At 44.5% G+C, this 14,459-nt stretch overlaps 1 protein-coding gene across 1 annotated transcript in view; it reads right to left on the minus strand.

The window, feature by feature from the left end:
- The window catches only part of WNT2 (Wnt family member 2), a 41,638-nt gene extending 28,183 nt beyond the window's left edge, over positions 1-13,455 (minus strand). Inside the window, exons 1-3 of the mRNA XM_028104972.1 lie at positions 13,373-13,455; positions 11,028-11,254; positions 5,405-5,682 (exon numbers count right to left, since the gene is read on the minus strand). Coding sequence (XP_027960773.1) covers positions 5,405-5,682; positions 11,028-11,254; positions 13,373-13,455 — 588 coding nt within the window. The remainder of the gene's footprint in view (positions 1-5,404; positions 5,683-11,027; positions 11,255-13,372) is intronic.
- Between the last annotated feature and the right edge of the window lie 1,004 nt (positions 13,456-14,459).

Below are 14,459 nucleotides of genomic sequence, written 5' to 3' on the forward strand. Positions count from 1 at the left end.
GTGATTTCTTTTTAATCACGCCCAGTTCTCTTGGTTCAGAACCATTAATAATTATTTATCTTAAGGGGCATCTTGGAAGTTTTTATTAGGCCCAAGATTACTTGCCTGTAATAAGTCTGTGCTTATGTCTTGGACAATATCTATTTCTGTTTGACTTTGGACATGTTTCCTATAGACAGAAGTATCTTCTTTGTCCCCAGTGCCCCAGTGCTCCATGGCACTGGCCTTGCATGGCCCTGGTTTGGGCAGCACGTGAACTAGAAACTCTGAATCCCTTGACCCTCCAAACTTCTCCCATGTAAAATACGGGAAGCCAAGTAAAGTCTGAATTTCAGATGATTTCAGCTAGCAAGTCAATTCAATTTGTTTGCTAATTCCAGCCACCCTCTTAGACCTTAGTCTCTTCATATGCAAAATATGGACAGTTATGGTACCTGCCTTTTAGTCCTGCTTAAAACCCAGTGTATACATTTTATTTGATGTGGAAATCCTCTTTGGGTAACCTGTCTAAAGTCATGCTCAAGTATTAGAGCCAATATTCTGATTGTAGAGCCCAGCCTCTGTACTGCCTTGGTCAAGAGGCCTTCACTAGCTGAGAACCCCTAATGAATAAAGTAGCCAATAATAATGTAAACATTATGTTAAAAATACAAATTTCAACACAGTTGCCATATGCTAATTTTTTGTTAGTATACATAAGAAAGCCTAATATCTACATCAGCCCTTATATGTATATTTAAGGCTGAAAATAAAATTCAGGGAAGTAAACATTTCTTATAATTTTCCTACTCTATTTAAGGCATTAATTCAAACACATTATAGAACACCTGAACTGAAATCTATCACTCTTTCAAAGGGGACTCCAGAGGAATTAAGAATGCGTAAGAGCGGAACTTAAATATTTAATTTCTCCTGCATTGCTCAGTGCCTTCCTGTTGTTTCCCAGCGATATCCAAATCTCTCTGCACGGCATTCGAGGCTGAGATCTGGCAGACTCCAATTTGCAGCCTCAGCTGCTATTAAGTCTCAGTTATGAACTCCACCCTAGAGCCCTCGTCATTCCTCAACTTTGATGTTCTTTCTGCTCCAGTATCTTTCTTGGCCTTGCAGTTTTTCTTCGTCCTGGAAAGAATTTTCCCTATCTCAGTCATGGGAAATCTTTATCTCCAGCTCCAACACCCAGTTCTGTTGGGACATAACCTTTCTCTCCTCATGGGGCTCACTGGCCCCATGGCTGATTCTTCTGTTAATACCCGCAGCCTGGAGCTGGTCCGGCAATGGTGTCTCACTTGTCTCCCGAAGGACACGTCAAAAGTTTCTCGTGGGCAGGAGCTTCTTTGTCTTACGCTTTCCCACCTACGGCTTTAGGGCCCCAAACTGTGCCTTTCCCAGAGCAAGGCTTTAATTATTGGTCGACCTAGATTTAGTCCCGTGGCACGCAGGACTCTCAGAGTGGCAGCACGCCATTAGTTGGAACTTTCTGAATCCACCCAGTAAGGCCAAGTTGCTTCAGGAACGCTCACAGTGACAAGCCGTTATGTTTTGGCTTTTAAAAGAATGGTCCCCCTGTTGTAAAAAGTCCTACAAATTCATTGTAGGGTGCTTGTGAAAGAAAGACCTACCTCAAGGGGGGCCGCCCGGGTGGCTCAGTCAGTTAAGCGTCTGCCTTGGGCTCAGGTCATGATCTCAGTGTCCTGGGATCCAGCCCCACGTCAGACTCCCTTACTAACCCTCTCCCACTCCCCCTGCCTGTGTTCCCGTTCTCGCGCGCGCTCTCTCTCTCTCTCTCTCTCTCTCTCTCTCTCTGTCAAATAAATAAATAAATAAAATCTTAAAAAAAAAAAAAAAGCCCTACACCAAGGGAAAAAGGTCATCATTAAACTACCTTCCAAGGGCAACTGCTGCTTTTTGTAAAATACAGAAACACTGTGTTTTCCTCAGAAATGCTCAACAGAGACCCCATGGAAGGTCCAGGAGGACAGAAAGGTAAGCACTGCCTGGCTTGAGCCCCAAGCCCAGCGCGTCACAACTGTGTGACTCTTTAGTCACTGCATCCAGCCCAGTCTGCAGCTTGCCAGCCGAAAAGTAGGAATACTCATGCTGGTTTATATCCTACAGGGTTTCTTGGAAGATCAAATTACAAAACGTTGGATAGGATTTTAGGGACTAGAAAATATTACCTGCCTATTTATTAGTGTGTTTAACTGTACCAAAGATGAGTCTATGGATACCTGGAGCAAACGGACTGAATCCTAAGTAATAGGTCCCACTGGGTCTGTGTCTAGATCTATTGCTAAAGTCACAGATGACCTTTGCTTCACTAAAGAGAAAGGAATGAACTTTTATTGAGCACCATTGCATGTCAGGTTCTGTGCTATTTGCCTTATTCTTGTCTTCCCACAGCACCACGGAACACGCTTTACACAGGAGAAAAATGGAATTTTGGTGAGTAAAGCCATTGGTATTGCAAGATTAAAACTAAGGTGGGTCTGATTTTAAATTCCATAATCTTTGTATTTTCGCTACAGTAAGAGAACTTCGGGGGAAAGAGTTTTTATGGAATTCTTATCATGCACCTTTCCAGTGACTGGAGGGCAGTATTTGGTTAGATCACAGATTATTTTGATTCTCTTAGAAAAGACTCTCTTAGAAAAGGTCCAAGAAGCTGTGACTATTTCAATGAGTCGTAATTACTTGTGACTATTTCTAAAGAGTAGACTAATGTTAAAGCCATTTTCAAGCTTATGAAAGGGTACAAATGGTGGATATCTACCAAGTAACTTTGTCTTGTAATTTGTATATCTTAAAAAATCATTGAGAAGTTTTCATGGCATGGCATCTTTAGACTTAAAGAGAACTGTTGAGAGAAACTGGAATTTCCTTCTGGATAGAATGTTGGTTTTGAAGAAGGTAGATTTGTCTTTTTAGACCTTAACAATCTGATTTGGAGGTGGAAACTTAGACTCAATCAAGGATGAATTTTCAAGCATATCTGAAGGGAAAAAGCTATTACAAATTCTGAGGCTGTGATTAAAATAAAAAGATGTAACAGCACAGAGGATCTGAAATGATATTACAGTACAGAGACACATGAGGGTGCTCTAAGCAGCTGCTATAATAAATGAATTAAACTGTTCAAATATTAGGGTAAAATGAAGGTCCAATGTGAATGGCAGCGTGGAATTCGCTTTGTAGTGTCGGCTAAACATCATCTCAGAATCGATGTTTTTTCTTTTAAATAAAATGGTCCCCCGACCCACATTTTAAAAAGTAGAGGATGTTTGTATTGGACAATCTGGGAAACACTGAAAAGCACAAAGAAGAAAATAAGGAAAGGACAGTGCTCTCCGCTCTGGGAGGCTGGGGCTTTCTAGAGCCAGGTCAGTTGGAGGCTTAGCTCAGGAGGCCTGCCTTCAAACACAAGCCCAGCCTGTTCTCATTTTGATTCCACAGACCTTCTGCTGGTAAGAAGGGGGAGCAGAGACTGGGGGTCTAATGACCGCAAGAAGAGAATTAGAGACGCATGTTTATCTCAATACATTTACTCTCATTAAAGTTCATATTCACTGACATCATGCATCTCCTTGAAAAAGTCTGCCCACCCACCATTAATTAAAGCCACATTTTAAAAAGTCAGTGTGTGCACTTTTATTCCAATCAAAAGTAGCCTCCTAAGTTTTGCAGACTAGGCAGAGAATATCTGAGGCCTGACGGCTGCTCACCTCTACACAGTGAAGAACCATGTGATTTATATTAAAAGTCAAGTTAAATCAGGGCCTTCAATATAATAGCTAAGCTCTATTGTCTTGAAGGGGTGAAACATTCAAAACCTAATGGCCTATTAAGCAAAAGTAACATTTCTTTTGATAAATCGACATTCTTTTGGTTACACTGTAGGACCACATGCCTTTACCTTTACAAATAGTCTTCTAGATCTAACTACACACCCTGCTTGAATAATTAAGCAGCACGCTCCTATCAAAGACACCACACTTTATAACTTATACATGTGGTATCAATGTCAAAACACAGGTCAATGTAAATTTCTTTTAATCTAAACCATTGCACAAACAGTAATTACCAATAGTTGTAGGATTACACAACCATAGTCTATATTCTTGGCAGTAGTCACTGTAGGTTCATAAATTCATGAAAATAAGGAATGTTGATTTTTAAAGTTCAAGAAAGGTACTGTTTGTAAACAGCTCAGGTCACACTCATTTTATTCCATGTGTTAAGCAAGACTTTCCTTCCAATTTCCTTTAAATGAGATTTGTTCTTTCCATAAGCCTAGTAAAAGGGTTTTCATCCAAACAGATCTGCATTCTTTTCAATTCTTTTTTCTATTAAAGCCCTCCTGGGGACCTTTCAATTTTATGCTGATCTTTCTTTATATATTAATGTCAAGCACATTTGTGTTTCGTGTTGATAAAAGAGAAATTACGGTTATCTCTTCTCATTGGCAGTTCGATTATTCTAGAATGGTTTGACCAAATATTTGATTAGCCAGTTTATGTTTTTTTTACACAAAGAGATAATGTGTGGCATCCAAATTCTCTAGTTATTCTGGTCCGGTCACCATGCAGAAAGAAATGGCACATCAACACATCTGAATACTAGCTCTGAAATGGTTTACTCCTGGGCCAAAGCACCCCTGGGCCAGGAGTTGAACCGGAGTGCTAGTACTGACTTTGCTACTGACTCTCCCCGTGACCTTGAGCACCTTAGGGCCTGTTGCCTCACCCAACAAATGGGGGTGAGGAGGTGAATAATGACTGGGTACCCACAGCCCAGGAAGTTAGTCAGGACTAGTGGATGAGGGGCCAGAGCACCCCTTTGGGACATGTCTTCCCTTGGTCCACTTACTCATCCAGTCCCAGAAACCACAAGGTGGGGCTTTTATGCATGAGAGTTGGGTTGGGTTCTAAAAAGAGCATCTCTAAATCTAAAAGTCAACAAGCCGTGCCTGGTGGGTTGCTTTCCTGATGAGTTTGAGAGAAGATGCCCTGATCCCCTCAGATACAAGCATTCAATGTCCCATTGGTACGTGGGATGAAGCCCTACCCTCACCCACAGATGACATCTTCTGTCTAGAGGATACAGTATCCAGAGGGACCATAAAACACTTGACTCTACACAATGCCAAAAGCAGTGGGTGGACTCCAGCTCAGCCGTGGGAAGGAAGGTGGAGTGCGGGCGGAGACATTTCAACCCAGTCCATGGTATTCTTTAGAATCTAAAGATTCTGGGGCGGGGGTCGGGGGAGGGGTGGGGGGTGGGCAGGGCAGTGGGCAGGTGGGACTGTATAGCATTTTATCCACTCGAGGAAAGCTTAAGGTAAGCTTGGCTTAAGTGGTTGACCAAGCCATGCAGTCTAGAAAACGAGCGCCTCGGCCGTCCATACCTTCCTGCCGGCTCTGTTGTTGTGAAGGTTCATCAGGGCTCTGGCGTCCTTTCCCTTCCTTTCCTTGGCATCCACAAAGGCTCGGGCAAACTTGATCCCGTAGTCAATGTTATCACTGCAGCCACCCCAGTCGAAATTGCCCTTGCTGTCCTTGGCGGTCCCCTTCTTCTTCGGATCGCAGGAACAGGATTTTAGTTCTCCTTGGCTACAGGCCCTGGTGACGGCAAACACAACTCCAGCTGAGGAGACGGCGTAAACAAAGGCAGATTCCCGACTACCTGCAACAGAAATGCTTTTCTTAAACGTGGTCTGGAATTGCTGGTTGTGAACAGCTGTGGCCCGCCCGCTCCACCTCTGGCGTACTTCGCCACGGGGCGGGAAGGTTCTGGTGTTCCTGAAGGGTTCTCGTCTAGAGCCGGGGCTCGCTTGGGAATAGGAATTGTGTCCATGTCATAAAAGCTTTTGTCAGATTAGGCATCTGTGTGACAACCGTCTTTCACGTCAGTTAAGCGTATAAAGGAAAACGGAGCAAAAGCGTGTCTTGTCCCCCTCCTGGCTTTACGTTTACCTCCTGTCCTGGAGGAGTGGTGTGAGGCCTTGGAGGCCTTCCTTCCGTCTGTAACGGAGTCGGTCACGCCACAAACCGTTTGGTATTCGTGCTACGGCAGCTGTCCTTGAAAGCCCTTTCCAAGCTTGCAGGTCTCAGTGAGGACACCCTGTCACATAAACAGCCGAGGCCCAAAGCCTGAATTCAAAGACCGCCTAGAGGGGCACCTGGGTGGCTCAGGCGTTAAGCGTCTGCCTTTGGCTCAGGTCATGGTCCCAGGGTCCTGGGATCGAGCCCCGCATCGGGCTCCCTGCTCCGCGGGAAGCGTGTTTCTCCCTCTCCCACTCCCCCTGCTTGTGTTCCCTCTCTTGCTATGTCCCTCTCTGCCAAATAAATAAAATCTTTAAAACAAAAACAAAGACCCCCCAGGGGCTGAGGCCGGGAGGAGAATTCAGGCAGTAACCAGCTCTGTGCCTTCAGCCCAGGGAGCTCTGGCTCAGCATCAACTTTCACGAGTAATCGAGAGATTGTTGAAGGCAATATGCAATATCCTTGAATCACATACTACGTCTGACTATTAAGGTGAATTTACTTTCTTCTGGAACACCTGCACTAATCACTGGTATTGGGTAAAAGACAGTGAAAAGCTTTTCTTTGGTTTTTCTGGAAGGAAACAAATTTACCGCCTATAATTAGACTTGGGCAAGAACCCTTTGGGGTGCTTTCTTAGAATTGTTCTTTATTAGAGCACAAGCTACTTTCCCTTACAGGCTGAAAGGTACATATTTCAGTGCAATAACTACATTAAATTATTTTAATAATCTGTAGTAACTCATAACACGGTGTTGTGGTATAGTGACAGATATAAGGCTCTTTAGGGTCTGTGTGCACCTCATTTTTCAAGTGGAGCTGTATTTCATTGTTATTAGCGTGCCCTTTTATTAATGGGTGCTGCAGCAAATATATTAACAATCAAAATAGAAGCTGAACAACCTCATGCCAATGCAAGGCAGAAAATGGAGGGCCATTCGGTGATTCAATATGTCAAGACGAGTGTGACTTTTTGAACCACACAGCTGGGAGAACAAACCACCTTCTCGCCTTGAAGCCCTGCATGTTTCCGTTTGTCATTCAGTGCTAAAATTTATTATATGTCCCTTGCAATATTTGCTCTGCTAGTCTCATTATTAAAAATCAGGAAAACATATCTACACCATATTAAATGGCACTTACCTCAGCCTTCAAAAAATATCTCCCCTGAAACCTCTAACCATCAAAAAAGGAATCCATCATGCCCTGTATTTAGGTAAAATCAATTATATGAATATTTGCCATAGGTAGCAGGTAGCACTCTCCAGGGAGAAATGTGATGGTCATAGAGCTCTTTTAAAGAGTCCCAGGTTATATTACAAGGATCATAGATTTTCTAAGTGAATTGAGATGTTTTGTAAAAGAAGGTGATTAATAGATACTAACGTAGCTTAATCTCAGGTAGTGACTTTCAGATAAATAAAATTTTTATTACACCCATTTTATAGTTTAGGAAAATGCCTTGTCCATAGTTACCCCCTTGATCTGCTAATGCCTGGTTTTGTATTTGGAGTGTGGTGCCTTCATTTAGAGATGCCACGGAGGGGAGAGATTCCAAATGCTTAATGTATTTAGCAGTAGTCTTAGTTCTTAAGGAGAAAGAAGAGCAATTTTATGAGGTGGTCTTTTAGGGGAAAGGTATGGAAGATGTGGATAATACAATGTCAGTGACCAGACAGTATTTTGAAAGCAGTAGAGGAATAAATTGCCTAGGTGAATTCATCCTAGCATAACTGGCAAACAATTACCTTGATTTGTTGGCTGAAAGAAGGAAGAAAAATCACTGAAAATGTACTGTGTTTCTGAAGTAATTTCCAAAGCAAAAATATCACCTTTCTAAATATTTGTCATTTATTATTCAAACACATTACTAAATACCTAGATGTCTATATATTTAAATGCAAAACTTAGCACATTGATTGGCTTTTCATTTTACCTCCAGATGTTTTGGTATCATGTAGATAACGGCCTTAAGATGTTTTCAGTTAAGTGTCTTAGATGAATCACTAAAATGCTATGTGTGAAATAGTAGCACATTTCAAGAGTTGGCTTTGTAACAAAACAAATTTTGATCTTGGGCCTCTTAGAAAAACTGATTCTTTTTAAAGCCATCACAATATGAAACAAAATCCAAATCTAAACGGTGGTACTTAACTTCCTGATGTGGTTGAAGTTTCACTAATTTGGGGGTTGAGAGGGACACCTGGGTGGTTCAGTCAGTTGAGCATCTGCCTTCGGCTCAGGTCATGATTCCAGGATCCTGGGATCGAGTCTTATACTGGGCACTTGCTCAGCAGGGAGCCTGCTTCTCCCTCTGCCTGCCGCTCCCCCTGCTTGTGGATGCTCTCTCTCTCTCTCTCTCTCACAAATGAATAAATAAAATCTTAAAAAAATAATTTGGGGGTTGAGATAAGTCAAGAAATGTCTATCAAGTGCATAGGCATCATTTTTGCTGGGGCATGGGATGGTTACCTGGGAGGGCAAAACACTAGAAGCTCCACATTCTGGAAAGTTATGGGTCATTCAGCTCTCTCTTTAAATGCTTCTTTTTTTCTTTTGATACATTTACAAGGATGAGACCTACTCACCTTTTTGTTTTTTAAGGCTTATTCTAGAATTCTGGAGGTGTATTCTTGCAGGAATGTTTTTGGGTTTATTAGTTTGGTCTTTTAAGTCTCTCTGCCTATGGCTGGTGACAGTCTGTGGACTGAATGAATTGCAAATGTTTACAGAAATTGTATTGTCTTCCTCTAGCTCTCTGAAGCAAACGAGGCAAGTAAATGTTCTCCTTTTCTCTACGACCATGAGATGTTAGTAACTTTTATGTTCTCCCCATCAATGGCGTTGGCCTTTGCCTTTCCTATTCATCTATAAGGACATTTAGGTTTCCAAAAGAGAGTCCTTCACAACTTGAGATGTGAATTTCCCTCCAAGCAATTAATTGTAAAAATCTTTGGATAGCTTCACTGGAATTTCTTGATTATATCCAGGATAAACTACGTTAGGCCAAATGCAGCCCTCCCATAACCAACACAAAATCATCCCCGACAGTCACAGGAGTTTATATAAATGTCCAGGAAGAAATCTGGCCTTCTGTGAAGAACGGAAAGAGATTGTGTAGCATGAGTGTTTTACGTTTTGAGTACTTTGGCAAAGCATTCAGCTTCATCTGAAAGAACTCTGAAGGAAGTACAGCTTAGACTCTTATTTACCTGAGGCCGGACACTAAGTCAAACGACCACTGCTTCCTCCTGTTCTAACCTCTTGCTTCTCAGCAACCCTACAGCCAAGATGAAAGGATTTTACAGTTGAATCCCCAGCTTAGCTGGACATGCTATCTTTAGGTTCCGTGGACAAAACCCCTTCCTCTGATTGGTGATCTAAAGGTTTTTATTCAATATGGAGACATCTGAACGGATTTTTGCAGACAGAATTTGGAGGTGAACCTTTTGTAAATGAGAAGGATATTTAATTTGTAACGATTGAAAAATGATTGTGAGTACTTTGGAAAGGAAAGTCCTCATACAGCCTCAAACACTGAGAGCCTGTCCACAACATGCCCAAAGATCACTGGTGTTAGATATTTGTAAACTGTCTCTGACAAGGTCCAGCACTTTAATTGATTCACTGGTGAGCTAATCTAGGTGAAGTCTTAAAATTCCATGTAGCTGAAATTTACTATTAACCTTTCAAAAATTTGTGATGTCATATTGAAACTCCAAAAGGAATGCACGAGGATATAGTTCTTAAACTAGAGAATAAAATTGCAGAATATCGCAGTAAATTAACTTTAGGGATACACTGAGTGAGAGTACTACGCCCTTGGGGGATTTTAGAGACATTCAGTTATGCATTTGGCCTCATAAAACCCTAGGGCTGTGATGATTACATGATAGGAACACCCTCTGTTAAGCATTACCAAGTGTACAGCCTGGACAATTTTCTTAGGAATGGGGGGGCGGTGGGCAAAAACAAGGGTAGTTTCCTCTTTCTGGGGTTCACACATAAACTGTTGTGTTTTCAGTTGGATTTCCCAATAGCCAATGGGCCATGCTACTACTTGAAGAATGCTAGTAGTGCCAGGTTAAGGGATGGGTATTTTTGACAATGAAATCTGATTTTCAGTTAATTTGCTCTGATTGTATACCAGCTTCTTCCCATATTCAGAACTTTTAAGAAATTTATTATGTAATTAGATAGTGTTTACTGCTCCTTCTAAGTAAAACAGAAACAAAACAAACATGTATGTTTGAAGATTATGTACTCATGGTTCTCACACAAATCCTCCATAAATATTATTCTTCCAAAAATGTGCCTGAAAAACAACAGGCGCTCACTACGAGTTCATCCATTCATTCTACTCTTCCGTGGGTGAACGGTGCCTACCCCAGAAGGCATCACGCGAGTGCAGGGAAGAGAGGCTAGTCCCTACCTTGCAGAATTTACAGTCTACTGGAGAAAAAAATGTTGAATTTAGACACAGAGTGACCCAAAGCTGAGTAGCTGAATGAGAGGTGAAAGGTGCTGAGCAGAGATTTGTCTCTGCTTCTTAATAAACACATAGTTTTTTTGTTTTGTTTTGTTTTGAAATACTTTTTGGTCAGTAAAAGATTTGAGTATTCCACCTTGATCTGCTCAAATCCTCTGGAAGGTTCAAATCCCAGAAAGAAAAAAAAAAAATCAAGAGAGCCCTGTGACTGCTTCCTCCTTTCTCCTGAAGACAAAATCTGACCCTGGCAAGGTTGTGACAGGACACGGATGGACAGAGCAAAGAGCAAAGAGACACTTCATCCTAAACTACACCGGGCCTCCTTCAAAACTTGAGGCGAGTTCCTTGGTTTATCTAGTTGTCATCTGCAAAACAGAGACAATGCCACCCAACAGAAGGAGCTTCTGACTAATAAAAGGCAAGAAAAGGTAAGCAGGGTCTTTGAAGACCCAGTCAGGGGACAGCCCCGCGGAGCTCCACGAGGGCAGGGGACTTACTTCGGAGCAGGACCTTGCCAAAGAGGCTGTGATCCCGGTCCAGCGTGTTGCAGTTCCAGCGGTGCTGGCGGAACTGGTGCTGGCACTCTGCTGTCCACTCGGCCACGCCCAGGCCAATGGCCCGCATCACGTCCGGGTGCCGGTGGCACAGCTGTCGCTGGCGGCTCACCAGGCCTGGCACATTGTCACACATCACCCTGGAGGAGCCACCTGTAGCTCTCATGTACCTGGAAAGGACCAACATGGAGGTGAAAACACCACGAATGGCCACGGCTGGTGCCATGTTGCCTGGGAAACTAAAGAGCTCAGAGCGTGGTTCAAATAGCAATTCCTTATCCTTTGGGGGACACTGGAACACAAGAGGTGGCATGGCAGGCAGGGGAATGATCTGGTAGAAGCCACCCAAAAGGGAGCAATGACTGCGTGTCTCGGACAGGAAGCCAGGGCCACCACCTGATGATGCTCTGGCCGGGGTGGAAGAGTCAAGGTCAAGAGTGAGGGAGAGGGGCAATGGGTTTGGGGAAGAAGGCTTCAGACTTTTCCCCCTGAGAAGGCTCTGATCTCCATGACACAGTGTGTCTGGGCTTCGCTTTGAGGGAAGTCAACCTTTAGAAGCTGCCTGCTCCCATTTATTTGGCCTAATGTTTAAGTGTCTTTAGAAACTGTCTGTATCTGTCTAATCAACACCTGCTGGTGGTATCTGATGTTACACCATCCTCAAAGACATGCCCTTCTTTCCTTACCAAAGAATCCTTTAAATATTTCCATTTTTCCAGCTCTCTTTGGCTTTTATAGAGAACCTTTGGAAAAAAATTCTTTCTATTGTTATTAAGGACACTAAATGTTTGGAAGAATCAAACCATGTTATAGCTCCATAAAGTACTTTTGAAAAGAAACTTTAACAAAAAATTACATCATCATCTCTACCCAGATGTTCTCTATTAGTTGTGAAATGTTTAGAAAGGTACCTTTTATATAACCCAAGCTGCCATAGGTGTCTTTTGAAGCGATCAAACAAGGAGAATGTCTTTTTCTTGTATTTTCATTATTTTATATGATCATAAAATCGTTACAGCTGTGACTTCCAAAAAATATATTTAAGTGACAGCTGAGAGACAATGTGACAAAAAACCTGGACAATAAATAATGTTTATACAACCATGGAAACAGAAATAGTCATTTTATTGAAAAATGGTCACTCTGATAAATCAATGTTCGATCCTGTGTCAGCAAAGTCAAGGCTAAACGCCTTCCTGTTCAAAGAGGCTTAGGAAGGAATTGAACCCTTCTTCCCATCAATGCTTTCCCTGGCTCCTTTGAAGAGCTCTAGGGTCTTCCTAAAATTCCCTACTCTAGCTTTTAATTTGGCTGAGACTCCTTACTTTTGCCAGATCCTTTTATTAAAAAAAAAAAAAAAAACAGCCCACGATAACTGGTCTTTCTGAATCAGTATTTTAGTATCTGTTCTGAAACTTGCAGGTTCAAGGACATTACAGAGCTTACAACTCCACCTCTTTTCAAGATCAGAAGGAAGGGAGATGGAGTGGGGAGAGAATCTCCCTTTGGAACTTTTAACCACGCTAAGACCTGTTACATTTCAACATTCTGCCACTCCTTCCCTCTGCAAAATAAATCTCAGACCAGCATACAAAGGACAGCAAAGTTACTCTTTGGGGGGGGACTGTGATTTTGAACAGGGTAGCATCTTCGAGCCCCCTGGGGCTGGATCTTCCTGTTAAGGTGGTAATCTCTACCTGGAGGCAGCAAGAGGTCCTTCCGTCCCACGGGTGAAGCATTAGGAATGTGGAAGGACGAGAAATAATGCAAAATCATACGCTTTGCGTTGTGCAGCTCTCGACTGCCAGAATTGGCCCGTCAGTTTATCTTGAGGCAGTTTTGTGTGGGGTATTTAGGTGGGGGGAGAGGGTTGCAGTTTTCAAGGTGAATTTTCACACACACACACACACACACACACACGCACACGCACACGCACGCACACACATGCCTGTGCTACAGAGCTAGAGACCCGGCTAGCGTGTTTCTCAACGGGATAAGAAATTGGCTGATTTTGCTGTCGCTCATCTGGTTCCAAATCAACCAAACATCCGAGCTTTCATTTGAGGGAGACTGGGGTTTTTTTTGGAGTTGTCAAAGCTGGAATGGTCTTCTGTGGAAAAGCAAAGGGGCTGAGGCTGAGGCGGCAGGAGAGGACAGCTGCTGGGGGTTCCGACAGGAATTTCGATTGCCGTGGCCGCGGAGAAGCGCCACCAGGAAAGGTCTATGTGGCTAGTGCGTTCCCCACTCCCATCTCCAAAATCCCCCTGCACCCGCGAGCGTGGACTTACCACCATGAAGAGCTGACCTCAGGGGTGAGCCAGGTCAAGAGCAGAGGGAGCCAGAGCCAGATTCCACCGAGAGGGGCGTTCATATTAACCCCCTTGCGTCCGCATCAGGTCAGACTCCGTGTGCGGGCGCCATGCGTGCCTGGAGCAGAAGCGCTCAGCGCCGGGAGCGCCTCGTCACGGCCGCCGGCGCCTCGCCGCGCCCCCGCCCCCCGCTCGCGTCTGCGGCGAGTGGCGAGACTCGCTGATAAAGTTTCAAACCACCAGCGGGGCGAGCGATAAAGGCCAGCCCTGGCCGCCTCGCCCACAGCCCAATTCCCCAGGCGCAGCGAGCGCGGGCAGCCCGAGAGCTCTGCGCGCCTCCTGCGCGCCCCTGTCCGTTCAGCTCCCCGCCTGCCGGGAGCAGCCGAGGGAGGGGGTGCGGCGCCGGGTGGGGCGGGGGGCGCGGGTTTTATACAAGGGTGGATGAAAGGATGGCAAGAGATGTCTGGCGATGAGGTGAGGCGGGGACGGAGGAACACCTCCGCTTGGCCTCGAGCACCCGCGGAGGTAGGCACCTTTCGGGAAGCTCCCGGTCAGAGAGCATCAGTGGGGCTCCTGCCACAGGACTGGTGTGGCGGAAAGACGAAGCTACCCTCCGGCAAACAGAAGTCTCCGAGCGTGCAATGTGGGGAAAATGAAGGAGAGGATGAGGAGATTACTGTGTACAGGATGCAAGAATCCAGAGATGATTTTCAACTCATTGCTCCGCTTCTCTCCCAACGCCAAGAGGAAGAGCGAGTGGAGATTTGGGGCTGCCGAGGCGAAGCCGGGCAAGGTTGGGGAGGGAGGGGCCAGGCCTCAGGGAAATGAAGACCTGTGGCCTTGATTCCTCGGAGCTGGGCTTATATACAGAGCTCGCAGGGTGGGGAGCCGGGAGTCCATGACCCTCCGGACCTCACCCAGGCACCCTCAGCCAAAGTGTGTGGGGAAGATGCGGTTTTTACGCACCCTCAGCTCCTCCCCGGCGCTGTGGAGCGCAAAAGATCACAGAGGGAGGAACCGAGGCAGCGGGGAGCTGCCGGGGGTCTGTGCTCCAACACGGGTCACG

This window comes from Eumetopias jubatus, unplaced genomic scaffold (genome assembly GCF_037043125.1).
Source record: "Eumetopias jubatus isolate StellerSeaLion01/CBP00866 unplaced genomic scaffold, mEumJub1_p1.0 scaffold_14, whole genome shotgun sequence".
In the NCBI taxonomy this organism is placed as follows: domain Eukaryota; kingdom Metazoa; phylum Chordata; class Mammalia; order Carnivora; family Otariidae; genus Eumetopias; species Eumetopias jubatus.